General features: G+C 41.4%; 1 protein-coding gene across 4 annotated transcripts in view; it reads right to left on the bottom strand.

Moving 5' to 3' along the window:
• Positions 1 to 233: 233 nt before the first annotated feature.
• Positions 234 to 26,985, bottom strand: part of cep290 (centrosomal protein 290) — a 29,017-nt gene continuing 2,265 nt past the window's right edge. The window contains exons 5-53 of one of the 4 annotated variants that reach the window (XM_058644502.1): positions 26,592 to 26,726; positions 25,493 to 25,546; positions 24,747 to 24,893; positions 24,318 to 24,500; positions 23,770 to 23,859; positions 23,368 to 23,490; positions 23,140 to 23,160; positions 22,844 to 22,967; positions 22,535 to 22,707; positions 22,053 to 22,215; positions 21,825 to 21,925; positions 21,659 to 21,725; positions 21,366 to 21,463; positions 21,043 to 21,118; positions 20,737 to 20,855; positions 19,872 to 20,036; positions 19,380 to 19,529; positions 18,798 to 18,913; positions 18,597 to 18,699; positions 17,960 to 18,190; positions 17,203 to 17,376; positions 16,979 to 17,090; positions 16,393 to 16,598; positions 16,117 to 16,268; positions 15,737 to 15,848; positions 14,984 to 15,439; positions 14,350 to 14,514; positions 14,080 to 14,172; positions 13,855 to 13,941; positions 13,515 to 13,775; positions 12,459 to 12,566; positions 11,557 to 11,756; positions 10,270 to 10,483; positions 9,755 to 9,892; positions 9,202 to 9,423; positions 8,482 to 8,604; positions 8,253 to 8,395; positions 7,952 to 8,107; positions 7,632 to 7,755; positions 5,456 to 6,247; positions 5,115 to 5,249; positions 4,925 to 5,011; positions 4,422 to 4,586; positions 4,218 to 4,340; positions 3,909 to 4,075; positions 3,591 to 3,732; positions 3,332 to 3,405; positions 1,614 to 1,708; positions 234 to 1,298 (exon numbers count right to left, since the gene is read on the bottom strand). In XM_058644502.1, coding sequence (XP_058500485.1) covers positions 1,054 to 1,298; positions 1,614 to 1,708; positions 3,332 to 3,405; positions 3,591 to 3,732; positions 3,909 to 4,075; positions 4,218 to 4,340; positions 4,422 to 4,586; positions 4,925 to 5,011; positions 5,115 to 5,249; positions 5,456 to 6,247; positions 7,632 to 7,755; positions 7,952 to 8,107; positions 8,253 to 8,395; positions 8,482 to 8,604; positions 9,202 to 9,423; positions 9,755 to 9,892; positions 10,270 to 10,483; positions 11,557 to 11,756; positions 12,459 to 12,566; positions 13,515 to 13,775; positions 13,855 to 13,941; positions 14,080 to 14,172; positions 14,350 to 14,514; positions 14,984 to 15,439; positions 15,737 to 15,848; positions 16,117 to 16,268; positions 16,393 to 16,598; positions 16,979 to 17,090; positions 17,203 to 17,376; positions 17,960 to 18,190; positions 18,597 to 18,699; positions 18,798 to 18,913; positions 19,380 to 19,529; positions 19,872 to 20,036; positions 20,737 to 20,855; positions 21,043 to 21,118; positions 21,366 to 21,463; positions 21,659 to 21,725; positions 21,825 to 21,925; positions 22,053 to 22,215; positions 22,535 to 22,707; positions 22,844 to 22,967; positions 23,140 to 23,160; positions 23,368 to 23,490; positions 23,770 to 23,859; positions 24,318 to 24,500; positions 24,747 to 24,893; positions 25,493 to 25,546; positions 26,592 to 26,726 — 7,710 coding nt within the window. In that variant the 3' untranslated portion in view covers positions 234 to 1,053. The remainder of the gene's footprint in view (positions 1,299 to 1,613; positions 1,709 to 3,331; positions 3,406 to 3,590; positions 3,733 to 3,908; positions 4,076 to 4,217; positions 4,341 to 4,421; positions 4,587 to 4,924; positions 5,012 to 5,114; positions 5,250 to 5,455; positions 6,248 to 7,631; positions 7,756 to 7,951; positions 8,108 to 8,252; positions 8,396 to 8,481; positions 8,605 to 9,201; positions 9,424 to 9,754; positions 9,893 to 10,269; positions 10,484 to 11,556; positions 11,757 to 12,458; positions 12,567 to 13,514; positions 13,776 to 13,854; positions 13,942 to 14,079; positions 14,173 to 14,349; positions 14,515 to 14,983; positions 15,440 to 15,736; positions 15,849 to 16,116; positions 16,269 to 16,392; positions 16,599 to 16,978; positions 17,091 to 17,202; positions 17,377 to 17,959; positions 18,191 to 18,596; positions 18,700 to 18,797; positions 18,914 to 19,379; positions 19,530 to 19,871; positions 20,037 to 20,736; positions 20,856 to 21,042; positions 21,119 to 21,365; positions 21,464 to 21,658; positions 21,726 to 21,824; positions 21,926 to 22,052; positions 22,216 to 22,534; positions 22,708 to 22,843; positions 22,968 to 23,139; positions 23,161 to 23,367; positions 23,491 to 23,769; positions 23,860 to 24,317; positions 24,501 to 24,746; positions 24,894 to 25,492; positions 25,547 to 26,591; positions 26,727 to 26,985) is intronic. The other 3 variants (XM_058644504.1, XM_058644503.1, XM_058644505.1) reach the window with 3 other exon arrangements.

Genomic DNA, 26,985 nt, shown 5'->3' with positions numbered 1-26,985 from the left:
CATTTTTTTTCTGAGCACAGGGTCACTTGGTTATTGTGCAGTTGTAAAAATCAAATAATCAGGTTAGCACGACACGATTTATTCTTTAGTCTTACTGCGATATGGGAATGTACCTCTTAGTGTAACAAATGGCTGAGCACTGCGAGTGATATAATAATATACTGTAAATAAATACTGTATCTTATCCGACACTTGTTTCACTGCCTAAGTGAAGAATTAAAAGGTCAAAGGTGTGAACGTGATCGTATCAACACTGCTTTATTGACATTCACATAGAAGGACAATGTATTTTAACAAATATAAACCTCTTATTTATATGCTACAATTCTTTAAATCACTAGGGAAATATCTTACATTTATACAAACTTCAGAAAGAGGCTAAAGAAACCTTACTATACTTTACAATCTTCTAACAAAGACATTTGCCAATAAATATCAAATCTACTTACATGAAATTAATTTTATGAATTTTATGGTTTAACTGATAATTTAGATTTAGGTGGAATGTATCAACAGAAATTGAAATATTTAAAGTCATATATGTATTTTATGATCATTTATATTTTGCAATTCTATGTTTTAATCACCTGAAAAAAGGTTTTTGGAGCCTCTTTTGGCACTTTTCCACGACACAGTTCCAGCACGACTTGGCTCGGCACGGCTAGACTCTACACCAACATCAAACCGAACAATGCCAAACTGTAGATTTGAAAATCCTGAAAACGTGTTCATCTCCAACATTTAGCAAGGAAATGTTTCAAATCTCAATATTTAACAGAGGAGTCTGGTTTATGTAGCGTCCGCACCACCGAAATCACGACCCCGTTCCGCTCCCACTGTATTTCAGTTCAGTGACTGTGTCAGACTGATTCTAATGATTCAGTTACACCGAAAATAACTGCTTTACAAGTCACTCGTCACTATTTCGTGAGTGTCTCGTATAAAACAACATCACGGCAGAAGATGACCTCAGTCGCTAAGGACCTAGTGGATATTTAAAGCCTAAAAATGTATGATATGGGTGTAGTGTGACCAGTCACGGTGACCCCCGAGTTAACTGATGGACACATGGGGCATTTGAACCTCGACACCAAACTGACCGCACACTTTCCTCAGCTCTCGCTCCAGCAGAATGTTCTTCTTCACCTCCACGTTGTAGTTGTACTTCAAGTCCTCAAGCTCCTCAAAAAACGACGGGTCAAAGCTCTCCAGCGCTTTCGTCAGCCTGCTCACCTCGGTTTGGAGTTTGGCTTTCTCGCTCTCCGCCGCCTGCAGGAGGTTTGCCAGCGTTCCATCGTCTATCAGTGCGAGGAGAGAAACGCTTCACGTCACTTACAGTACAATACGTTAAGAAAATAAGAAGTGGAACGTTATTAAAGTCATAGTTCAGGATTTTGGGAACACTGCGACCAAAATCACATAATGAATGAACACTGCAGCTTTAAATAATATTATTCTTTTAGAAATCCTGATTTTGGAACCGTAAGCGTGCAGGACAGCATTTTCAAAAGTGGACTTTCGTCTCGATCAACATCTGGTGAGGACTTGTCATCAAAATTAATGTTAACATTTGATTATAGAAACAAGAAGAAAGTGGTGATTTGGAGTCTCACCGAGTTTGGAAGACGCCTCTCCGTAGCGCTCACTGTACTTGTCCAGTCTTTGCTTCAGAGCCGCGTTCTCCTTCTGCAGCTCGGTGTTCAGCAACCTTTGGTCATAAAGGCAACATAAATAAAGGTCATTTCTATCTACATTTTTAGTGGAAAGTGAGATTATTTTAATATGTTTGTCTCACTGAGGCTAATCTAAAAAAAAAAAAACAAAGTCACCAAAAAAAAGCCTGTGTGCCATGATGTAAAATCACAGATTTACTCTACGGACTTTGGTGCGGTGAGAAAATAGTTGACAAGGGTTCGATTTCTGCAGTCGTCTGACATGAGAGTGAATACAGATTGTACCGTTTGACACTACAGACACATGCCAGATGTCAGAGGATGTCCGTGTGTTTTCTTCTTCTGTCCTTTGAGATGGGGGCTTCACAGTACGCGTGATGACACATTCAAGGTGTTTTCCAGGCGGTAATTGTTTTTGTGACAGACGGTAACTTGGAGAGACAAGAGGGCGTCTTCAGTTTGTACCGTCATGTTCCTGGTTTTCAGTTTTAGCTGCAGTTTTGACAAGACAAAACCACTGGCATGTATTCTTATTATTCTCTACTCACGTATTCACCGCGATAAGAGCAAATGTGAGCATAATAATCTAAACATTTCCAACACATATATTATATGTTTGACAAATGAACCTTCACTTCATTACACACCTGTTAAAAAGGTCCCTTAAAAGTGCACTGTGGAACTATGCAAATATGGTGTTTTGTCTTTATTTGCAATGTAAATGTATTGTAACTCGCTCCCAAATGGTGGAACGAGCTCCCCATCGACATCCGGACAGCGGAAAGCCTCCACATCTTCCGCCGCCGACTAAAAACACATTTCTTCCAACTCTACCTCGACTAAGACGATAACGACGACGACAAAAAAAAAAAATATATATATATATATCGCACTTATGACTAGCACTTCATAGTTTGATTTACTTGAAGCTCTTACTTACTTCTAGCTCTTATTTGTACCCAAATGTTTAAATGCACTTATTGTAAGTCGCTTTGGATAAAAGCGTCTGCTAAATGACATGTAATGTAATGTAAAATGTAATGTAACAAATATTTTAGAAATCCTTCAAAACTAAAAATTGTTTTATTTATTTGGCAAATGACAAACTGAATTCCCCTTTTTGTCTCTGAGAAGTCAGAAATGAATCAAGCACAACATGCAACCACTTAAACTCATGTTTCATGCTTAGGAATGCAAGTAAATAACAATAATTTGACATCTTAATGAAGAAATAATGATGTACTTTACAATTTTTTCCTGTTTTTTTTGTAAAACAGTACATACAGAACAATAATTAATTTTTTTAAAGCATTAAAAATATCATTTTGGTTAAAAGAGCTTATACATACTGGTGTATTAACCTGTAGAGAAACATAAGAAATGATTTTAATAATTACCAGTGCTGTTAATTTAGGGCAGCTGTGGCTTTGGGTAGTGGTCTAATACATTTGTTAACCCTTTCATGCATAGTGGTTAAAACAGAAAATCCTACTTTGCACTTACGTGACCTTACGTAAGAACCAAGCATCTATTTCTTGTGGTTGGCTGCTGAAACTCTTAAGTATACTCTCTGGCAATGAATTCTTTAGCTTCTTTAGCTTTCCCTCTATTGTCATGTGACAATAACAGAACTCACAGATTTGTTTTTCTTCACGTACCTCATTGCCTGGAACTCTTTGGCGAGTCTCGTTTCACTCTCTGAGGCAGTAGATCTGCTTTTTAACTTGTCGACCTGAGGAAGCGTTATTTAAACACAGTCATACACCATATTGACGTAGTGAGTGATGCGTAGAGTGACCAGTAGAGGCAGGGAGTAGTTCCGGGACTTTTAAAGAAAGAGTAATGTGATGAATACAAAACGTTCCATGTCCGTTTGTTATGGTCCATTTTCCTGCATGGTTTAGGTTTTGCACGTACCTGATCTTCAAGCCTCCACATGCTTGTCTGAGCTCCTTCCTCCCGCTCCTTCGCCTCCTTCAGCTGTTGTTTGAGCTCGGCGAGGCTCGAGGTCTTGTGTGAGAGCGCCGTCTCCAGTTCCTTCATTTTGTTTTCATACATTCTGCAGACAGAAGACAAAACCACAATCTGACTCACAATGTTGTGCTTTACATCCCACTGGGAAAGAAAGGTAAGGCTCGAATGAGAAGGTGTAAACCGATTCAGGGAAATGAGGGAAAGAATGATTGGTGATGGCTTTCTGTAAACAACAGAATAGAAGAATGATTTTTTTCTGACCTTGTTACGACAGACGCCTTCCAGTTCTTGTCTGCTCCCTCTGTGAGCGGCGAGGACAGAGCTGCGAGAAGCCGTTTGTCGGTTTCTTCCAGCTTTGCCTCGAGCTTCTCGTTACTCACCTCCAGATTCATTTTGGTGGCTCTCAGCCTCTCGGCATTCTCCGCTTCCTGTTAGCAATATGAAACATGCACAGGTGAGACAACAGGAGATGTAGAAAGTTCACAGAAAAACTTTTCTAACCAAACAATGAACCAACATTTTTCATTGAATGTTACACTGTTATTGTCGTAAGTAAAAAAGCATCGTTACCCTTTTGATGCGCTTGCGCAGGTGTTCGTTTTCCATCACGATTTTCTCCAGTCCTTTGGTTTTGGATTCCAGTTTGGAATTCAGCTCAGCCTCACTTTGACTCTTTAGCTTCTCATAGTCGGCCTGGAAAACATCACCGAGTGTCAGTCAGAACAAAGACGACAAAAAGGATAACGAGCAGCGCTAAAGACGGTGGTCGACAACCTTTAGTTTCTCATTTTCTTGCTTCAAGGCAGCGGCTCGGTCTTTATTTGCGGACGTGCTCGACCTCTTCAGGGTCTCATTTTCTCTCTGTACCCTCTCCACCACCTTCTTCATCAGCCCAATGGTTTTCTCCAGTTCAGGTACAGTTTTACCACTCTGGCCAGCCTGAGAAAAAAAAGTAATTAAAAGAAGTCATTTTCATGATGTTCAGCTGGAACAGGAGAGTTAAATTACACTTCAAGGGAAATGTAAGTGGAATTGCTGCTCTCTAAATACAATTTCATCACAATTAAGCAATTACCGAACTGCAATAGCTTCAATATATGTTCTGCTGATTTACAATTTCCTGGCAGGCAAACGTGGAGCATGAAGTGTTTTTAAAACGTCTCTTTGTGAGCATAAAAGATCATGGAACTTTCTGCTCTTTTAAATGAATATGGAGGACTGTGGATGTCGCTGGGTGAAAACATGGCTTATATTTACACAACTCAACATTAACTTACTCCATGCACATGAGCCAGCTTTTTCTTCACCTCAGCATTTTCCTTTTTCAGAGCAGTGCATATCTCCTTCAGGTCTGCAACTTGATTCTGTACAAAAATAAAGAAAAACAAGCCTCACGATGACTTCTGATATCAAACACTGACACAAGACTCCGCAAGTATTAGAGCTCCCAGTTTGTGTCACACGCACCTTGAGTCTTGGTAAGTCCACGTTGCTTTGCTCCAGCTTAAAGCGCAGCTCCAGGTTCTCAGAGGCGAGCTTGAGGTTCTCTTTTTGGAGGTCGTGATCCCGCTGCGAGGGAGTGCCGGTGCCTCGTCCTGAAGTCTAGAGAGAATGATATAAAATGAGCCGAGTGTGTGATTCGTACGACTGTGTGGTCCAACATCAGGTTTATGACACGGTCTACCTACACGTGACCACACGGGGGGGGTTGGGGACAAGCCACTTGTTACTACTCTTGGGGCAATACGCTTTCCAATTCTACCACAGCACTATCACTTCAGCTGGGTGACTTTAGAATCCTGTGGTACCTTCAGATATCTAGGACATCTGCTTTCATGTTTGCGTATGGACTCGTCCCTTTTTCTTCTAACAAACCCCAGCTGTTTGCTCGGAGTGCTCCTGGAGTCCACATCTGCTTCTGCTGAGCAGGACTGTTCTGGATTATCTGCCTCCGTTGCCTCCTTTGTAGTCAATAATGCTTCGTCTTCCAGGTCAACCTGCTCACTATCCTCTTCTGACTTTTCTGCGCCGACTCTCACACCATCATCTGCGTCTCGACAGAGGAGTTCAGCAGCACCCTCTTTATTCGGAGATTCACTTGTTTCATGGCCTGTTGCTGCTGCCTCGGATTTAGAGGATGACGGATCTGAACCTGGTCCCCCCGACAGATCGTCAGCATCAGCCTCTTTATCTTCCGTGGTTTGTGGCTGACAGTGCAAGGTGCCGTCTTCCCTTTCTTGAGCCACGTCAGAGGCATATGGGCTGTCTTGAACATCATCTTCAAAGCGATCAGCGTCATCATCTACTTTTACATCAGCGCCTTCGTCTACCGTTGCATGTGTTTTGTCAGCTGCTGTGTTTTCTGCCCCGTCAGGGTTCCTTTCCTCTTCTCCATTCAAGCTGGTTTGAGATTCTCCATCCGTCTGGCTCTGTTCTGGCGCCCTCTGATGGCCAATGGGGCCTTCAGCACATTTTGGGCTGGCAGGGCAATTGGACAATTCTGCAGGATGGGGTGCGACATTCCAATCGCATGACCCATCCCCAACATCAAAAGTGACAGAAGAAATCCCTCTCAAAGCCTGGGAGGGGGAGCTTTTTACCTTCACAGGCAATGAATTAGTTTGCATCCAGTGATGAATGAGACGGATTAAGAAAGAGAAAGCAAAGAACAGTGAAAGTCAATAAAAGAAAAAACATTGCTGACTTGTTATAGCCCCCCACCTTGGCACTAGGTGTCTCCATTTCATTTTAGTTGTGTTTCACAGACACTTAACGGAGGGTCATCAGCTACATGAGCAATAACTGGGCCCGGTGCACTCTGTGCCATAAATCTGCCTATTTTCCTCTCTCTTTGTCTGGTAGATTCCCTCTCTCTATCAGATCAGATGAAAGATTGCGTTTTTTCCTTTTGATCTTTTGTTACAGTGTTTGAATTACGTCCAGTTTTCTCCTACTTAATCAAGGGCCTCAGAGCGGAGCTGGACCACATCATGCACAAAGGTAAATACGTTGAAGTTTAGTCCTTCATCGTATTTCATCTCTGTTTAATATTTTAGTTTGTTCAGTAAAAGCAAAAAAGGTCAGGTTCCCAGCAATCACTGATCCAGCGGTGACGTCACGTCCCTTTCCGACACTAATAATCCCAACCTGACTTAACCAAGAGCTGGACGGAGAAGTCATTGAGTTATTGCCAATCAATCAAGCCACTGACTGGTCCTCATGCATTCATTTAAGAGATTATTTTACATTTTTTTGAAACTGTCTATGAAGCATTGGCATAAAGGCAGAGCAGGGCTGGACAGGAAGTCGGTTAAATACATCAACATAATCTCAAATCGAGGGCACGAAAACACAATATTCATCAGTATTAAACATTCACTACTTATCTTGTATTATGTACAGGACACACAAAATGAGTCTGTTATTAAAATGGTTTGCATATTTTATGACTTTCGGGGACTTATGTTCATGTTATTTTGTTAGATTTGACATTATAATTCAAACATTATTATTGTTCCCACTAAATCTGATAAAAAAAAAATATTACTTTATGATTTATACAGAATAGAATACAATAGCATAGAATAGAATAGAATAGAATATACTTTATTAATCCCTTGCGGGAAATTCTTTCGTCACAGCGCTCCAGTGTACAAAGGTAACGAATATTATAGCAGCAATTTTTTTTAAAAATTACAAAGTTAAAAACTATAAGAATAAGTAAGAATAAACCTAAGAATAAAATTACAAAGTTAAAAGAATACGAATAAAATAAGAATAAATTTACAAAGTTAAAAATTTCAAGAATATACCTCAAAACTTGCACCTCCCCCTCCCCCTCGCCCCATATTAACAATATATACAGAGGAAATATAAGCCTATTTATCATACAGAAGAATTGTACAGCTTAATGGCCACAGGCAGGAATGATTTCCTGTGGCGCTCTGTGGTGCAGCGTGGTGGAATGAGTACATGAGTACTTACAGAGGGTCTGGACAGAGATTCTTTGGATATATGACTCTCCAGAGTGTGGACTCTCTCCTCAAGGTAGCGGTTCCTTTGCATCAGATTCTCCATGGCATCATGGTGAGGTAAAGCCTGGTGTTGTCTGCAAGTATAAACATGTGTGTTACACAATTATACTGTATTTTGTTTTCCTTAAAATCTCATCTTAAAATTGGGATTCTCATAGATTATGTACTGAGTGGGTCCAAGAATGAAAGCAGCAGATGTTGTGATTGCTAGGGGTGGATCAAAGTACCGATTTGGTAATATATCGTAGATTTTAAGAGATTAATACATACTTAATAGTGAGAATCTCTGTCTCCAGGTCTGAGTTCTTCTTCTTCAGCTCCTCCATTTCCTTCTCCATTTCAGTGGATCGCACCCCCACCACCTGGTCAGCTGTTACACCTCGAGCCTTTAGCTTTTTCTGGAGTGCAACCTTCTCTTGCTCCAGCCTGAATAGACAATTACACAGGATGAAAGCAGAACCAGTTACAAGGACAATACAGTGAAACCTCATCTGACATATCATTTTTATGTCACTATTTCAGTGGATCTTATGCCACTTTACGTGTAGGTTGTGTAATGTGTGTGTAATACCTGCTATAGAGTTCTTTAAGCATGTTAAGCTGCTTCGACAGTGACTCGGTCTCGCGTTCCTTCTCCGTCAGTGAATGCTTAACTTTCTCCACCTTCCCCTGCCATTTCTTCCCCTCCTCCCACCGCACAACTTCTTCTTTGGCCTGCGAGACACACATGCATGCAATGAATGACAATAATGACACTCTTAGGAAGTTTATTGTTGACTTGAATCAACTGATGTTCAAACCTTTCCGCGCTCATCTCTGTCATTTTTCATGTCCGCTTTATTCTCCAACTCCGACTCGAGCCTCCTAATCTTCTTCTGCAGACTCTCAACGGTCAGCCCCTTGCCATGTGGTTCTTGTGGATTCTGACCATAGATACAGAGACGGAGAATTTCATCGCACCTCGCTGTCCTCAGACAGGATTCACAACACATGGTCTCATGCAAAAGATGAGAGGGATGCGGCTTAAAAAGACACTCTCACTGAAAACATGGCTGCCGGCAAGGGCTCAAAGAAAAACTGAAAAGGCTGTCGGACGGTGAGAAAAAGCAGCAGAGACTCTTAACATCATGGATGCAGGTTTTAAGAGGTGAGTCTTTAGTGAAGGGGATTTTTTCCCCATTTGTGCCCATATTTTCTGCGTCTCAGGCTGGTTTTTGGCACGGGGGGGGGGCGTCACCGTTGAGTGAGTCCATATTTTATAAAACAAATCACTTTAAGCTCTGAAAAGAACCCAGACTTCAAACGAAAATGCACATGTAAAGTGCCTCATATTTAATCATAGCTAATATCCAAAGAAGTTAAAATCTTAGCTCTCAGAAGACATCATTCTATTATTGATACATCCATTTTTTTTCAAGCTCTGTTTGGTCTTTTTTTCAACATGTGGCTCCGTCTACCAGCTTACGTATTACTTAAAGCGACAACACATCCATGTCAAAACACTGCTCTGAGATTCGGACCTGAAGAGTGCTGCTCAGCCTCTTGTTTTGTTGCTTGAGATCGTGAACTTCCTGCTCCATCTCCTCCTTCTCGGCCTGCGCACGTCTCTGGGCTTTTTGACTCCTCTGGAGCTCCTGGCTCAAGCTGTCCACTTCCTTTTTCAGCGTGTTCTCCTGACCTCTGGCCACCTTTGCAGACTCTTTCGCAGCTTGAAGTTCCTCGCCGAGTTCCTGCACTCGCACCTTTTGAAGAAAAGTGATTTAAGCTTTTTTTCCAATTTTGAATTTTTTTTATTAATTTATTACCTTGACAACAATTCATGAATAATGAAAAGTCAACTTTCAAAGGCTTTTTATTTCAGTGATTAAAGGTGATAAAATGTAGAGAGAAAAAGAAGTTATAAATCTTATCACATGTAACTGAGTCTGTTCTTGCCTGTAAATGGTCATGAAGACAATATAATGTGACCATTGTCAGCTTTCTTTGTGTCCATCTGCTCAACAGCTATGTACGAGTAAAATGCCAGTAACAAAAATGTAACATAGACATGTTCTGATGACAGCGGGGTCTCACCTTCAAGTCTTTGGTGTGTTTGTCAATCAACTTCTGTACATTGAGGCCCTCTTCTTTTTGCACTGCGGCAGCAAGGACTTGCTGCTCTGCAGCGGACGTCATCTCTGCCCGCAGCTCCAACAGTGCCTTACTGAGACCCTGATGAGACGAGGGACAAGGAAAAACAAACGCAGTTCAGCTTAGAAGCCAAAACACACATTAAATCATATAGAACATAATGTACACTATAGTGAGTATATAAAGGGTGGACCGCAAGAAACCGTCCAGATCAGGCGGTCAATTAGACAGCCAAAAAAGACAGTCAATAACTTATAATGCTGTGTCCACCTGGCAGACATATCCTTGGAAACAAATGAAAGAGTTGGGGGGGAAGAAGCCAACTAGAAACAGCGTTTTATCATTCCCAAGTAAATATGGAGCACTGTAACTTAACAAGTGCCTTCAATTTATGTTCCTTAAAAACATAAAACCCAAAGTACCACAATTACATTTACGGTATAAGATGAAAGAACAACCTTGAGCTGTTTTTCTTTCTGAGCGAGCTGCGCTTTCAGTCGTTCCACCAGGTTTTTCATGGTGTTGCTGGGGGAGCGGACGTTGGCCTCCTTCTGGGCCTCCAGCTCAGTGCGAAGGTAGTTCATCTCCTTCTCCATCTGGGCCATCTGGCTCCTCTGATCCTCATTCTCATCGGCCAGGGCCTTCAGCTGGGCAGCGTAGTGCTCCTCCATCCTGCAAAACATCCATATTGAGTTTATTTTACAAGGCATCGGGTTACAGACACATAACAGTTTTATTTAAAGCACCCTGTAAATAAAAGATGAGTTGATCTAAAGCTGCTTAAACACAATGCTGACATTAAGAGGACAGTTGAGGTTATTGTGAGATAGGTATACGATGAACTGCCACTTTAGAGGTTCACCTACAATATCTTAAGAACATGCTTGCTGCTTTATCACCATGTAAGACGGCCTTGTTCCACTATTTGCTGCCTCTTTCCCAAAGTTCTAATGTGTTATTTCAACTTTGGCAGTGTGAAATCCTTGATTCGGACGACCTATGTGACAAACTTACTACAGGAGGCAGCAGAAGACCAGCACCGGATGTGTCCAAGTAAGCGTAAGCTAAAAAAAAATAGGTGATTTTCTCTATGGACTTCGGATAATCAAATTTCTCCTCACTCTCCTGTACCAGTCGGAAATCTAACTGACAGACGTAAGCAGGCAGAGATTTTATCAGGTGAGAGCCTTTGAAAAAAGTAACCATGTAGTTCAGGCTACTTTAACATTTTTTGTTGCGCCATCTTCAAGGCAGCGGTTGTGTGCAAGTGCATTTGAGTGCTGTGGGAGTGAATATGTGTGTGTGTGTGTGTGTGCAGTTCAGTTTCGGTCTCAGATTGTGACCAACATGCATGGTCTTGCTTTTGTTACCTGGTACAAATGTGGTATGCGCAGGGTGCAGCCATGAGTACATTTAAGTCACACACACTTAAAACGTTGATACTTTTAGCCGAAAGCAAACACGGAAAACACAACAAGCCACTGCAAGCCTTGACACAATTTTCATTCAGAACATCGTGTGCCCCGTAGTGAAAACCTGAGACCACAAGTGAAACTGTGACTCATGGCATGACATGACAGTAGCAGCTTTGGCAACAGAGCACTGTCAAGCACTTTCTCTGTGTGCAGTATGATCATTCTGACTTTCTATTGTATCATAACAATAATAGCATATTGCGATATAAAAGAAATACGGGAATCTTCACCAGATTAAATAGTTCTGTCTCTTGGGGGGGGAATAATTACTTTGACATGTCGCCAGCATGTTTCTTAGTCTGCGTTTCCATGGTGAGCTTGTGTTGCTCCAGCTCTGCGGTGGTCAGCTTCAGCCTCTCGGTTAAAGAGGAGAGCGAGAGGTCCTGCTCAGCCACCGTTTGCTCCAACTCAGCCAGGCTCTCGAGGTGCTCGGAGGTCGGCGCTCTGAGAGTGGGTTTCCGTACCAACTCCTGGACGACGAAAAGATAAAGCTTTGAAAACACCTCACGGGCATTCAAACACACATTTAGAAACTGCAAACTACATTACAGACTAAAATGTGACACACTGAGCGATCTATAGAAAATTTAAATTTAAAAGTAAGCATAGAAGAGGTTTTATACAGCCATGTTTCTACTACCAAAACTTTTCCCGGAAACTAGGGTCTTAACCAGGAGCTATGAACATTTTCCACTGCAGGAAGTAAAAGAAAATCCGTCAGGGTAGAGCTTGTAATGCTAGTAGTGCTCCTTTGTTTTTTCAGCAGCTCATAAAATCTCTCTCCATTCAAGTCCAGCAGTTCAGGTATTTTGAATTTACAGCAGCAGAACAATGTTTCCTGTTAATCACCCAAATTGTGGAAACCTACGTTTTGATTTGTGTATTTCTTTGACAATTAATACTGCTCCACAGTCAGCTGAAGAGCAGCATTGTTGCACCTGTGTGCACACATGCAGGCGATAGGCGCCACGTGCCTGTGACTGGCTCTAGGATGCATTGGGTGAGCTCAGACCTCTCCTCTGAACTCAGATAACTCAGGAAGGTGGTGTTTGACTTACACTAACAGCATAAGGTCTACTTTTTAAGACATGGAGACCTAGACAGTCAGAGCCGTTTAAGCAGGAGAAGATGACAAACAGTGGATATAGAAAGATGCTGACAGATATGCATACCCTTGCCGTCTGTCTGATGCGGTCCAGGGAGGTCTCCGAGTGCAAGGTCAGCTTCTGCTCCAGCATTCTGAGCTCCTCGCGGTGTCTCTCTCTCATCTCATTTTGATCCTGAGATCAAAAACGTGAAGTGAAAATGAAATAAAGGAACACGTAAGCAAACGCTGTTTCTGCAGTTTCTCCTCCCTTGCTCCCCTAAACAGCCTCATCACCTCTCACTAGTCATTTCCCTCCACTCAGACCTTAATTACAGAGCATGAGCTTCCTGTCGCAGAAAGACACGCAAACCTAGTGACACACACCAGAGTTAATAAGTTAATAAAGCACTGCTGAGCATTAGAGGAACGATTTAACTTCATGATTTTATTTGTGAACATGGCCTAAGCCATTTGCTTTGAACTGAAGCCTGGCTTCAAGTGAGCACGGTTGTCCCAGTAGACAAAAACAAGTGTCTGTGTGTGTATGTGAACTATAAACATGGTATCCCCACAGGCATCCACGTCTTCAGTGAGGGTGATCATCTCAAGCTGGTTGTTGGGGATGTTTAAGATACTGCACTGGCTACCTGTTCCTTTCAGAGTTCTTTAACTGGTCTATAAAACTTTAAATGGTCTTGGTCCTCCATACTTCAGAGATTTTCTTTTTCATTTACTGTTTCAGCCAAATCATTAGTCCCCACGGTTTTTCTTTTAAATGTTCCTCATGTGTCCCATAAAAGTATTTTTGAGGCTACTTAATGTTTTCACGCTCCTCACCTGTGCCTCACCATGCCTTTGCAAGCAGTATTTTCAAAAGGAAATTGACGACCAACTTTAATACCAACTTACTTTTATTTGGAGAAACCAATTGTTTTATATTTCTCACTTTAATTCCCCATCTAGTATTATTGTTTTGAATCTCAGTCTTTTGATAACTTTGCTTTTACTTGTGAATTTGGAATTTTGTACAATCAGTGGATCAATAAAGAAACTTCTAATATTAAATAAAAGACTATTAAAATGATTTACTGTGTGTAATTAATTCAGTATTACTCATAGATCATCTATAGCAGGACTGTACCTGTTCGACTTGTTTGTGGAACTTCTTTATTACGTCTTCTTTTTTGTCGAGTTGACGCTGGAGGTCTTTGATGGTCTGGTGAGCCAGCTTGAGGGCGCGCTGACTGTCGGACTGGCCCACTTCATGCTTGGCGAGGTCGGCTAGCACGTGTTCCCGTGTGGCAGTGGTCGGGAGCCGAAGGCGCAGCTCGTTGATAACTTTATCCCTGGACTCGATGTTTTGCTCTGCCTTCGACAGAGCTGCTTCTTTCTCTTTCAGCCTCTGCAAGCGGAGGATCGTTCAAAACGATGAACCGTGTGTTTTGAAGGGAATTCATATGAGAGGGGATGGAATACTCTACCTCAGACAAACGTTTACAGGTGGCCTGTGTGTCCGAGATGGTGTAGCTTTGCTCTCTGATTTTGCCCGAGTCTGTACCCTCATCAAGCTGAAAACACACACAGATGTGGTCATTAGTCGGACAGTAAGATGTTTATTATCACATCAGTTGTATTAATGATCAGTTTAATATGAAACCAATCAAAAAGATCCTTTTTATATTCGATGGCTGGAAACATCAGATTACCTTTTCCACACTCTGGTGCTTCTCGTGCTGGTCCAGTTGGCGCTCCAGCTCCACCTCACGCTGATCCCACGCAAGTTGCCGTTCTTCTTGTAGCTTGACGTGGCAGACAAAAAAATCTTCTGTCATATGTACTGACACATATTTTACATGCAGCTCCTTCGCCCACTCTTTAGTTAGGGATGTGCATGGATGGAACTTACGTGTTGTAAATATAATATTAGCAAATCTGTGAGTGTTGGTCGAGACAGTCACAAGTGAGTTTTCTCTCACCATGTTGTGCTGCACAATGTCCTCTTCCAGCGAGCGTATGGTTCGCTCCTGTTCCTCCACAAGGTTCTTCAGATACCTGATCTCCTCCTTCTGGACCACCAGTTCCCTACCTTTGCGCAGCTCCTGCAGACGACAGTCTTCCATCTTCTTGTGCCACTCGGTGACCTGTTGGAATGTAAAGAGTTGGGGGGTAAGTTATCAAAAATCTTTTATTCTATTCAATTCCACACCTACTTGAGTCAGTGTTTCTTGGGTTAAAACAAAGGACGATAAACACTGAAGTCAAGTTTGAACTAACAGGAGGAAGCAGCAATGGATCAACATCTAGTGCGTGTCATGATGAAAAACTGACTAGATTTTGGTGCAGGGAGTGAGCACACTTTACAAAATGACAAAAACTTAATTTTACTATCAGAAAAGACTGTCTAGTGATGAGATAAAGCAGCACACATATTCTTTAAGATAGTATTGACTTGTTTAGATTTTATTAGATTAGGTGGCTCCAATGCTTTTCTCTGTGTACCCAATGGCAGCCATGTTCTCAGTGTCAGTGTTTCAGGCTGGCTGTTGTCACAGGTATCCCTCTAACCATGGACTATGAAAAACTTTTTATTTTTTATTTTTCCCTACTGACCTTCTGGGCTCCTTTCACATCCTTCAGTGTACAGATGAGTTCCTGCAGCCCACAAAGCCTCAGTTCCAGCTCCTCAGCCTTGCCCTCAGCGCTCCTCCTCTCCTTCTCTGCGTTCTTCTTCTCCTCCTGGGCTTTTGCTCTGTCTTCCTGGAGGCTCACCATGGTCACGGAGAATTTTTCCAGTTGGCGAAGCGGCAGGGCTCCGGCAAACTGCCTGCGCAGTGATTGAATGGTCTGTCGTAGGTGCTTGGAGCGATTTCTGCACTCCTGGTGGACAAGGAACAGGGTGCGCTCGCTGGCGTCCAGCCGCTGTTCGGCGCGCAGCTTGTAGGCCTCGAGTTGTAGAACGTGAGAGGTGGCGGCCTCTAGTTTGGCCATCGCCGCAGATTCACTGATCTGCAGAGCCACAATGTGTTGTTGGAGCTGCGTAATGAAGGCTTTCTCATCGGACAGCGACTGTGGGAAAAGACACAACACTTAAATCTTAAGGTTCTCAACCATTTCACACAACAGTCTCTAGGTAGTCCTCATGGGGACCAAAACCTGGTTCTCATGAGACATAGCCCCATAAACGGGGAACTGCATAATTGTAGGGCTTTGAAAGATTTGAATTATGGTTAAGATTTCCCACGTTAAAATATCATTATTTAGCTTAGCAAATAAAAACAAAAGCAGAAGAAGAAGAAAAGAAGAAGAAAGACTGGTAAGCTTCCAAAGTTAGGAGGAAGGGAGATAAAAGAAAAGGCCAGATACCTGGAAGTCCATTATTTGTCTCCTCAAAGCTTCTACTTCCTTCTCACTAGAACTGAGTCGTGCCCGTAGAGCAGTCACCTGCATCACAGCCACATCAGACATCTCTTGAAACCTATCCAAAAACGAGCAACAAAAACATTACACTTACTATTTTCTTTTTAGAACGTACAATAAGCCAACATGTGTTTATTGCCAATATTATAATGATTTACATGATTGCCAGTCTTTAGTGATAATTATCAAAAATAATTAACAGATTTTTCCTCTTTGGAAATGTAAGTGTCTTAATGAGAAAGAAATGTAAAAAAAACCTTCTCAAAGTATTTTTGTTCAGTGTAAGATAATGAATGTCCACTGAGGCCTGCACGTGTCAAACTCACTTGGAGACTTCGATGCGAAGCTCGACCTCGGCTTTCTCCAGCCCTCTAATCGCTGCTCTATCAGCATCACTGACAGCTTTACTGACGCTGTTCGCCAGCTCATCTCTCAGCTCCCGTTCCATCATCTGGGCCTCCACATTCATTCTGGTCAACTGAGGATAAACACAGTATTTTTAAAGGGCAATAACACCCTTTTATGTCATCATGATGGGAGAGAAAAGATGTCAGCAGTGATGTTGAAATCGAGGAAAGTTCATCTGTCTTCGTCTTTATTACCTCTGCAATCTTGGATTCCAGCTCTAAGTTGCGCTCCTCCACATGCCGGAGGGAGCTCCTCGTGTGTTCATACATTTTGTGGGCATGCTCAGCTCTCTGCCTTTCATTCAGCTCCTTCATCTCCAGAGTGGTGATTCTTCTGGCAGCTGATACCATTTCGTTGTTGGCCAGTGCCTTCCCTGCTTTATCCATACCACTTTCACCTCCTGATATTAAGGAGGAAAATCACACTTTTAGTGTCAAGTGCGAATCCACTTGCACAGAATAACACTGAGATAAACAATTATTCTGTTGCCTTATAGCATTAACAAATTATTCTTACTCTAAACAGGAATGGGTGATGGTCTGTACATCATTGTATCTTGCATTTTGAATAAACTATTTCAGACTCAATCTGACATAGATTTTATTAGGTGGTGCTTTTTTTTTTTGGCTAAGATCTGTTTGTCCTTGTGTCCACGGTACAGACAGAGGTTGTAAGTTATAGACACAATAAAAGCTTGTTTTTTGTGTTTCAGTACGCTTCTTGATGCTAACTTCCTTCTGCAGGTCTTTTTCTAAAAGATGAAAAACATCCATGACTTACCAGTTGAACTGATGCTCTCCCACGCGTGCTCTAAAGTATACAGTTTCTCCTTCGTGATCTCCAGCTCTTTATTCACAGCAGAGATTTGCGCCCGCAGAGACTCATTCTCACTCTGAGGCAGGGAAACGACAGAAAATAGTCGACGGTTAGCTGTTAACGGTCAGTCGATTGTGAAAAGCAAAAAGGTGTGTATATGGAACATTGAGTGAAAAATGGTTCAATACCTCCAAATGCTCGAGGTTGGTGGTTCTCCGTATGAGGCAACTGTCCCTCTGCAGCACATCTCTGTATTTGACTGTGAGCTCTGTGTATTGTCTGTTAGCCTTTTCTAGCTCTAAAGAGGGCACACTGTCGTCCAAGGCCTTTTGCAGAGCTGCGACTTTATATGCAGACATTTCCTGCAGACAGAGCAAAGGTTAAGGGTCAGAAAGAGAAACTCATTGGTGTTTATAGCGGCTGATTCGAAACACAACTTCCGCTTCTGATTTAGAAGAAAATGCCATTTTAACTCTCACATGCTGGCCACTGTTTGCAACAAATTCTTTTTTTTACTACAGGCTGTGTTCTGTGACAGGTTTGAACCCTGCTGGAATAGGGGTCAAGGGGCACAAGCCTTCACTGACACCATTTTTCACTGGCAAATTAAGCTCGACCAGAGAGTCTCCATGCCACAACACTTTAATGACCTGGGAAGAAGACGCACCAATCAGCTACAGAAAGGATCTTGCCTACAGCAGCTTTAAATACGTTTAGGACTGCAAAAAAAAATATATCATTTGACAATTAATCTATTGCTAAATTAATAGCCAATGTAGTTGTTTGTTTGATTCTGCAGCTTTTTAAATGTGAATATGTTCTGGTTTATTTGGTTCTCTGTGACAGAAAAGTTATTATATTTACTCTCAATTAATTGAGAGAATAGTTTTAAGATTATGTGATTATGAAAACAATTTTGGGTTAATTTGGTTCAATTCTCCGTACCTTATATCTCTGCAGGTAACCAATCCTCTGGGTGACAGAAGTCTGCATGTGGATACTCTCCTCTCTCAGTCTGTTGTTTTCCTTGCGGAGGTGCTGCTCCTGCTCCAGCAGGGTGGTGTAGCGGCGCATCAGTTTCTTCTCGTTGACCTTTAGCATTGTCAGCTTGCGCAATGCTTCACTCAACTGTCTCCTGACTTCCTCTGGGCCCTTTCCAAGCGTGTCAAGCAGCTCCTGGTGAGTGAAATGGATACATGCGCCCTTGATTGGTCGTGAAATTTTTTTTGGATAGAAAATCATTATGATAAGGTAAGATAAGCACAGCATAACACAGCAGTATATCTGTCATAGCTTTTAAAAAGGGTCCTCCAAAGGCATGTGAGGACTGAAATCCTCTCTGTTTTTTTAGGTAACGCCTCCTGGATTCTTAGAGGTCTCAGCCATATTTCTGACCAAAAGACGGACTGACTGGTTTAACCCGCTTGTACATTGTTCACATCTGTCAAGTGAGAGGAAAACTTCAGATGGAGACAGATAGTAGTTTAGGTGAGATTTATCTGTAACTAATTCAGCTCCATGGTGTCGATGCATGGCATCTTACAACTTTTAAGTTCCATAAACATTTGCATGTCAGACTCACATTAAACTCTTGAACTTTAACAGCATCCACTTGCTTTTGTTCTTCCAGCTTGTCTTTCGCCTCTTTTAACGTCTCTTTCTCCTTCTGCCACTCAGCCTTCTCACTAAACAAAAATAAAAACATCATCGATCATTTCAATCTTCGCACTTCAGGTCACAAACCAGATTATTATGCTTTTTATATATGTTCTTGTGACCCCACCTTAGGTATTCTTTGTAAAGGAGTCCCTGTTGGTGGCTGATAACCGAAAACTTCTCTTTGTATTGCTCCAACATTCCAGTAAGCGTCTTGCTTTGTTCCTCCTTGTTTTTCTGTTCCTATGGGATTTAGAGAGACAGTTCAGATTTTTCGGAAGTGTGGTTCCTTCTGAAGCTGTACACCTAGAACCTGCAGAACACCACTTAGCCATTTAGCATCAAAAGCCTCACCTGACAAAATCTATATTAGCTTCAGTGTTTCCTATCCAAAGAATATGTTAGTCAATTTATCTTTTTGGGAACTGATGTTAATGTTGATTAAATGGGTCACTCTGTGGCACTAAATTCAAAACAATCTGCATTTTCACCTCACAGAAACACAGGGGTTACTGGTCTACAGCTCCCGTGATTGTTAAGTTTATGTAACTGAGGTAAATCTGAACATAAGATTTCAAACTAATTTGAAATTTTAGACACAAGCTGCAGTGGATCAACAACTTTTCATGTACTGGTGCAGGGAGTGAGATACAGATGATTTATATGATAGCTATTAAAGACAAGGTTTGCAGAGGACTGTGACACTGACCTGAAGAAGTCGAACGGCGTACTCATTCAGGGAACTAATGACCTCAGTGCTGCTGGGCCCCAGCTCCTCAGGAAGGGTCAGAGGTCTGAGGACAACGCCAGTGCTGCCTGACTTCCTAAGCAGCTCCAATTCCCCTTCCACTTGGCTCACCTGAGAAACACAGTTTCATCATGAACAAAAAAGTCCTTTGTACATCAAAACAGTTGCATCCAGTACCAGAGGCTTACTCAGGGGAAGATGGCACAGATGGAACAACAGGACAGCATCATCATTAACCTTTTTAATATGACATATTGTTAGTAGATGTGCTTGTTTAACTGTTTTCATGTGAAGTATTTGCCTCCTGATTTGGAGAAGAGCGTGACGTGCAGCCAGATGAGCTCAACAACACTGTTTTACTTTCTTGCCAATAAAGGAATAGAAAGAATAGTGAATGTGTCACAATTAAAAAAGAAACTGTCAAGTTGTCTGTCATAATCAGTTCGCAGGCACCTTTTCTTTGGCTCTGCCAAGTTGGCTGAAGCTGCTTGCTGCTTCCTCACGTGCCAGTTTCAGTTCCTGTCTCAGTTCTTGGTTTCTCCCCACCAGCTGATGTACGTGGGACTTGAGGTGCAGAGCTGATTCAGACTTCGCACTCCTATCGCTGACATCTACTGCCTGTGGGAGATGATGAATATTTTGCACGGTAAATAAAACCAGTTTGTGAAACGCAGGTGCTACCCATCAATCAATGTAGTCAGTGCTTTTGAGGTGCGGTTGTATGACGCACCGACACATAAAATAAATGTGAATTTAACACTACTGACAGCAAATATCACATCAATAACACAAGTCCGACCTGTTGGCTTGCACCTTGTATTGTGTGCTACTTCATCTTGTGATGCTGAGGCCAGAGTTGATAAAGATAAACCAAACAAATATCTTCAGCTGTCTTAAATTCAACGCATGCTTGAAAACAGCGCAGCACCATCCATCAAATGTCTGAATGCCTTCCACATTTTTCTGTTAATTAAGTTGCTCTATGAGCAACCGTCTGCTTCGTCGACTGCCAAAAAACTGAGACACCAAGTGGAGATTGCCAATTGACTGTCAGCACACCATGGCTCTTTCTCTTTACATCTAGTATCGAAAACCAGCACTGGTATAAATTTCGGCAGTGATAATTTAATCAGTATCACGGTCAATAAAATCCTGAATAAATCATGTCATGGTAAAAATACACTTTTTTACTCTCAAATTTTCTTTGTGACATCAGCTCAAGTTTGAACACAACATGTGTCTGTTTAATCACTGTTACTTTGATCAAATGTTGGTCTGGATTGGTTAAATGTGACAGTAACACATGGAAAATACTTACATTAGCCAATGTAATGATGGCACCATCAGATGCAGTGGCCTCTTGATTAATCCTCATGGCTTGGAGAGAGTCTTTCAGGACAGTCTCCTGATCTTGTTTCACTTTTGACAATTCTTCCGCTAGAAATGTATGAATTAAAATCCAATAATATAACGAAAATAAGTGTTAGTTGCAGCCCCAACTGTAATAAATATTCCTTCGTTACATATTTGTCCGTTTTTAATTGTTATCAGGCAAACTACTCCGTTGCTCACTGAAGGGACTTACATTTCTGGAACTTCTGATACACAACAGACCTGTACTCACCTTTGGCTTGAAACTGGGTCTTCAGAAGTCTCAACTCAATCTCCTTTTCAGTCAGTTTTTTTTCCAGGTGTTCGTTCTGCAAAAAAGACATTTGCAGAACGAAGTAATTTATCTACATAAATTAGGTAGGAGCTTATCAACATAATGAAAATTAAAAAAACACGAAAAGCATTTCAAACTGTAGTACCTGTTTGTTTGCTAGAATGAGTAAAATAATTTTTTCCATGGTTGTATATATGATGTATGTTCCAGAGCAGCAGCAATCAGCTGTGTGTGGCACTAAGTGGAGATGTAAGAAATGATGCCATTAGCCAGAAGCTTACCTTGTGTTTGATCTCTTCATCTGTGTGAGTGCTTCTCAGTGGCACAGTTCTGTCGGAGCCAATGTTTTCCTCCAGGACAACGCTTGTCCTTGAGTTTACTGCAGAAAGAGATGAATGTCACTGTGAGATTTGGAACAGCACAATACATTTACATTTTCCACCGCTATGCTGTGCTCCCTTAAACACACACACACACACACACACCATGTCACACAGACAGAACCTTTCCTTTTTATGTACTTCTTGTTTTGAATGTGAACACATTTATTGGTTTAATTAAATAAGTGCATCACCTCTTTCCTTGGCCATATGTCTAATTTGCTTCTTTAGGTCCAGTCTTTCCTCTTCAAGCCGTTCAATCTAAAAAAAAAGAAGAAGAAAAAAGAAAAAGAAACATGTGGCATGACAGGATCTCAGAAAAATAGTGGTTTCACTGAGATTGCCACCACTTGACGTTACCTCTTTTGTAAGGACTTGATTTTCTGCTTTGTATTGGCGCTGCCTGAGACATTTGGCTCGTCTGAATTCTGTCAGATCCATTTCCTGCTTTGGGTCCAGACCTTTTGGAGTCATGAAAAAGAGGCACAAAGAAAGAACACTGACATTAATTTGCCTGTTCTAGGTCAGCCGGTGTTATCTAAACAGAATAATGGAATAGATGGAAACGGACTGTAAAAAAAGTCTGACCTAGTTTTTCTCGGAGATCCTCGTTTTCGTCCAAGAGGTCATTGATCCTCAACCCAAGCTGGTTGATCTCTTTTGTCATGGCCTCTATATCACAATCTCTCTCTTTGATTTGATTTTTACACTCTTTAATCTCCGCAATGGCAGCTTCCAGCCCATAAGTGCCCTATTATACAGAAGCAGAGCAGTGGTTACTTATCCGACCAAAAGCATGTCTTATCTGACTTTCTCCGTTTCCTTGTTTACCATCTCAAACACTTTTTTAAGGATACGATTAGACATGTTTGGAGACAAACACTGGCTTGTAGACTCAAAAAGCATGTTGATCACACCATAGTCACACAGTTATTTCAGTAAGTTAAGTGAACAAATACAAGCCATAAACCTCGCCTCTGGGGATTTGAGTATCAAGTAATTTGATTTGGATTAAAAAAAATAATCTTTGATGTAAGACAAGGGTAAGGACAGATTATCGACTGACTTACAGATTCATACTGTCTCAAGCGCACAGAAGTCTCAATGAGTGCCTTGTCCTTTTCCTCGGCATGAGCCTCAGCAAGCTTTACCACCTGCTCTGCTTGCACTGCTCTGCTCTCTGCAGCTTCCAGCTTAGACTTTAGCTCTTCCATCTTTCTCTGCTGTGTGGATGATGGCAGACCTTGAACAACAACAACAAAAAACAAATACAAAAAACATTTCTAGGTCAATTAAGAGAACAAAGGAAGATTAAAGTCAGAGCACAGAATGACCCCAGCTGTTTTTGGTTGAAATGCGTTCAAATGGGATCCACCCACCTCTGTCTTTCTTCACGGATGTCTTTAACGTCTCAATGAAAACAGTGTGCTGCTCCATGTCTGCTGTATACTGCTCCACCTGCTCACTCAGAGTCTTGATTTGGATATCCCGCTCTTGAACAGCCTTTGGGGCATTCACCGACAATGCAAAATGAGGGGTTACTGTATGTGTAAGACTGACCACAGGTGTAGCCACACCACATTTATGTCATGTTTATCACTTATAAAATGAAAACAAATGTGGGGGGGGGGGGGGGGGGGGGCAATAGCTGGGAGGCATGACTGATGAAACTTACAGCACAGAGATCATATATGGCCTGGACCAGGGCAGCAGAAGGAAGGACAGATTGATAGCACATAACAAGACGTGAAGAGAAGGCAAAAAGTAGGAAAACGTAGGAATGAAGAAGAACATATCATTTCGAGCCAAAATGTCCTCCAAGTTGAAAACGTCCACACAAAGATGGGTTTGAATCAAACATGTGTCCTCAAAGCCTACTACAGATGCACATATACATACACACCTGCTGCAAGGCAATAACGTTGCTCTTCTCCACATCCAGTTGGGCTGAACGCAGCTTATCCCTCAGATCGCGAATCATCTGTTGGTACAGTACAATTTCCTCATCCTTCCCAGACAGCACTTGCTGAGTGTGAGGAAAACGATCATGTGAGTTGTGATAATGAAGAACCATACACTTCCATGACTTTTAATTGCACACACTAAAAGCACAATGAGCTAAATCAAGAAGGTGAAATGCAAAGTTTTGGCCTATAAATATGATGACATATTATTCGGGGCAGTTTCTTCTGTATTCTTACACCCGTTATATGTCTTGAGATAATATTAGTTGTGTTAATACGCAACAAAGGGAATTCCGAACACACAAGATCTCCTTTGTTGAGGGATTTGATCAAACACCCACCTTCCACTCTTCCACTTTGGCCTGAACTGCTGCCATAATTGGGTCATCCTGTCCAGTCATGCCATGAATGTTATCCGTTAATTCTCTGACCTGCAAGCAAAAACACAGACAAAGTCAGGAGTCAGGATACGCACACCACACAATCTCATCACGTTTTTTTAAAAGACCAAAAAAGAGTGAGGTGAAGACATTCAATGGGAGCTCAGTACAGCCGCCAGTTAGGGTATCTGCCATCCCGGGCACCTGCTGGAGGGATGTCACATGTTCCATCAGAAATATAAGGGCCACTATGGCTCAGTAAGTAGAGTGTATCATCTTCTACCTAGAAGCTTGAGAGATTCAATCCCTGGTTCTGCTAGTGTACAATTGTATGAATGGCAAGAGTGTAGTGTAAAGTGCTTTGAGTTGAGTCGTCAAGACTTGAAAAGGTGCTGTATAAATAAAGAAGAATTACTGCTTCTTTTTTTTTAAAAAACATTCACATATTTACAATATTAACCAAGCACAGTATTAAAATGTAATGTAATGTTATTACAAATTGTTTTAACCTGCAGCTTTAAATGATCCCTCTCTTTCCTGAGCTGGTCCATAATGGCATCCGTCTGCTGTACAACAATCTTCATCTTGTTGTACTCGTCGGTCATGGCCTCCATCTCCTTCACGGATTCCTCTAGGCTTTTCTGCAGCTGCTCATTCTGTGTTATCAGGTGTGTGTTTTCTTCCCCGATCCGCTAATGGACACACACACACACACACACACACACAGTTGTGATTAATTTGTTAACAAACACCTTTACATGCAGAGTCCACAGTACAGGAGGAGGAAATGAAAACAGATGAAAGAAAATTGAAGAAGAAGAGAATTTAAAACTATTCTCTGAGACATTACACTGGATAGAGAGGTCTCATTTTGCTATAGTATCACTGGGCTTGCCAATATTTAGCAGATATTATAGTAGAAACACAGATCCAAGTACCTGAAGGTCTTCCTCATTCTGGCAGATATGGCGTTTCAATAAGTTGATTTTTCTCTGCATTTCAGCGTTCTCTTCTCTGGACGGAACCGACTCTTTCTGTTCCAACTCTTCACGATAGAAGAGCACGTCCTGCTGGAGCTGCTCATTCTGTTGTGGTACAGGAAAGGACACAGTTAGTCTCAGGAAAGGTAGCCAGCACCAATGACACATGGCCGTACAGAAAGATTTTTCTCACGGTCAATTTACTCAAGAAAGATTAGTCTATTATAACAATAATCGTTAGTTGCAGCCCTCCACTACACAGGCCAGGGACCTTCGGACATAAAGAGTTAATTCACTTAGTTAATTGCATGTAATGTTCATATATTTTATTTTCAATTTCTTTCAAAAACCATGAACTGTCATTTTAAAGCTGGGGGGCAAAAGCAGGATACACGTTCATCTTCCTCCGTCAGCTGCCTTGTCAAAGTTGATTAGGGGGTGGGTTCAGCATTCTTTGACATGAGGTGACATGAGGCATCTAGTTAAAGGTAATGATACTACCTACATTTCTTACCTTCTTTTTAAGCTTTTTTAACTGTGACAGCAGAATAGAAAGAAATGAAAAGAGATGATGGATTTTAAGTGGTGATGACAGAGCCAATGGAGCACAATAGAAGATTTAAATGAAGGGGGGAAAAATGGACGAAGTTTGAAAAGAATAAAACAAACATTGCTTCAAAAGGCAGCTCCAGCCTTCACATTACCTCTCTTTTTAGCTTTTTCACATCATCCTCAGCTGTCTCTGCTCGCACAACCAACTGAGAAAAAACAGCAAAAAGGCATTAAATGCAGAAAACGGCAAAAAAAATGTTGTGGAATAGCCAACTTTCTGTCTTTACTGTTTGCACAGAGTAATTGTGTTAACCGGTTCATGACCCCAATGGTGCTTAATGCTTAACAATACCATTTATTTATTATGATCCCCATTAGCTGTGCCCTAATGCAGTGCTATTCTTGGGGTCCACAATTCAAACCATAAACTGCATAAACTGCATAAACAATACAACATACAAAAGGAAAAAGAAAAAAGTTTTAAAAGTTTACATTAAATCGGTGTAATTCAGCACATTTAATGTAGAATTAACAAAACAACAGTTGAAGAAACACGATCAAGGAAAACAGTAAGCAACATAAAAATCATCATGTACACATTAAGTAAGGTGTTTCCTAAGTTGCATTTTAAACATTTAATCATAAACAATGGATATTAATCCCCTCTAAGTCTTGTTGTCTTTGCCACTGGGACACATTTTCCATGAAAGAAATTACAACTTGATTTATTACACTAAGAGACTGATTTATTCTGTACCACCAACAATGAAGAGAATAGAGTTAATCTGTTATTTTACTGCGTCGTTCTAGCAGAGGTGCTTATACTTTAACACACAACACAACACCAGGTCTGGGGAAAAGTATCAGTGTCTTTTCAACAGTGACCAAACAGAAACTGCCAGGGACACAAAGGTTGTCTGTTGCTTCAATAACATATTACAGATGGAGTAGAAATAGCCTTTTCCCTGTGTATTAACATGAGTATTAGTTAGTGGAAACTGACTGAGTTGACAAGGTCTAATAAGATTAATGAAACAGGGGATTATTGCTCAAATAACTTATGAACGGGCACCCTTATTTAGACTTTATCTAAATGTTTGCTTTTTCCAAAATAATCTTTATTTATTTAAAATATTATAATAAATCCCTCTGGACCCATTTCCATGAATAACATCCGCACAAAGTCGGTCATACAAGGATACTGAAGCCATGTCCATTGCTACACAGGAAGTATTAGTAATGAGCTCCTACCTCCTCATTGGTTTTCTTTTCCTTGACCATTTCTTTCTTTAACTGGGTCAGGTCCTTATCCTTTTGCTCCAGTTGGATCTCAAGCTGCCGGATCTCGTCTCTCAGAAAGCGGCTGTCTGGTCCATTGCCGAGGTTCTGAGCGACACACAAACAACCCCCGCAGAGAACTGCATTACTCTACTATCCCACGCATCTGTTTACAACCACTTTAACATACATACAGTCATTTACACATTTCAACACGGATTTGATTGTTCTTTGAAACGTTGACTGTGCCTGGAAATGTTTCTGAAAATAGAAATAGAATTCTGATTATATAAAAAACCTTGACAGCCAAGTTGAATCTAGCAGTAATGTCTGTGAGTACGCAAGGAATTAGCGCTAATCTTCTTAT

The sequence above is a fragment of the Solea solea genome, chromosome 12 (genome assembly GCF_958295425.1).
Source record: "Solea solea chromosome 12, fSolSol10.1, whole genome shotgun sequence".
NCBI classification, from domain to species: domain Eukaryota; kingdom Metazoa; phylum Chordata; class Actinopteri; order Pleuronectiformes; family Soleidae; genus Solea; species Solea solea.
Note: the sequence above shows the minus strand (reverse complement) of the source record. Positions and strands in the feature narration are given on the sequence as shown.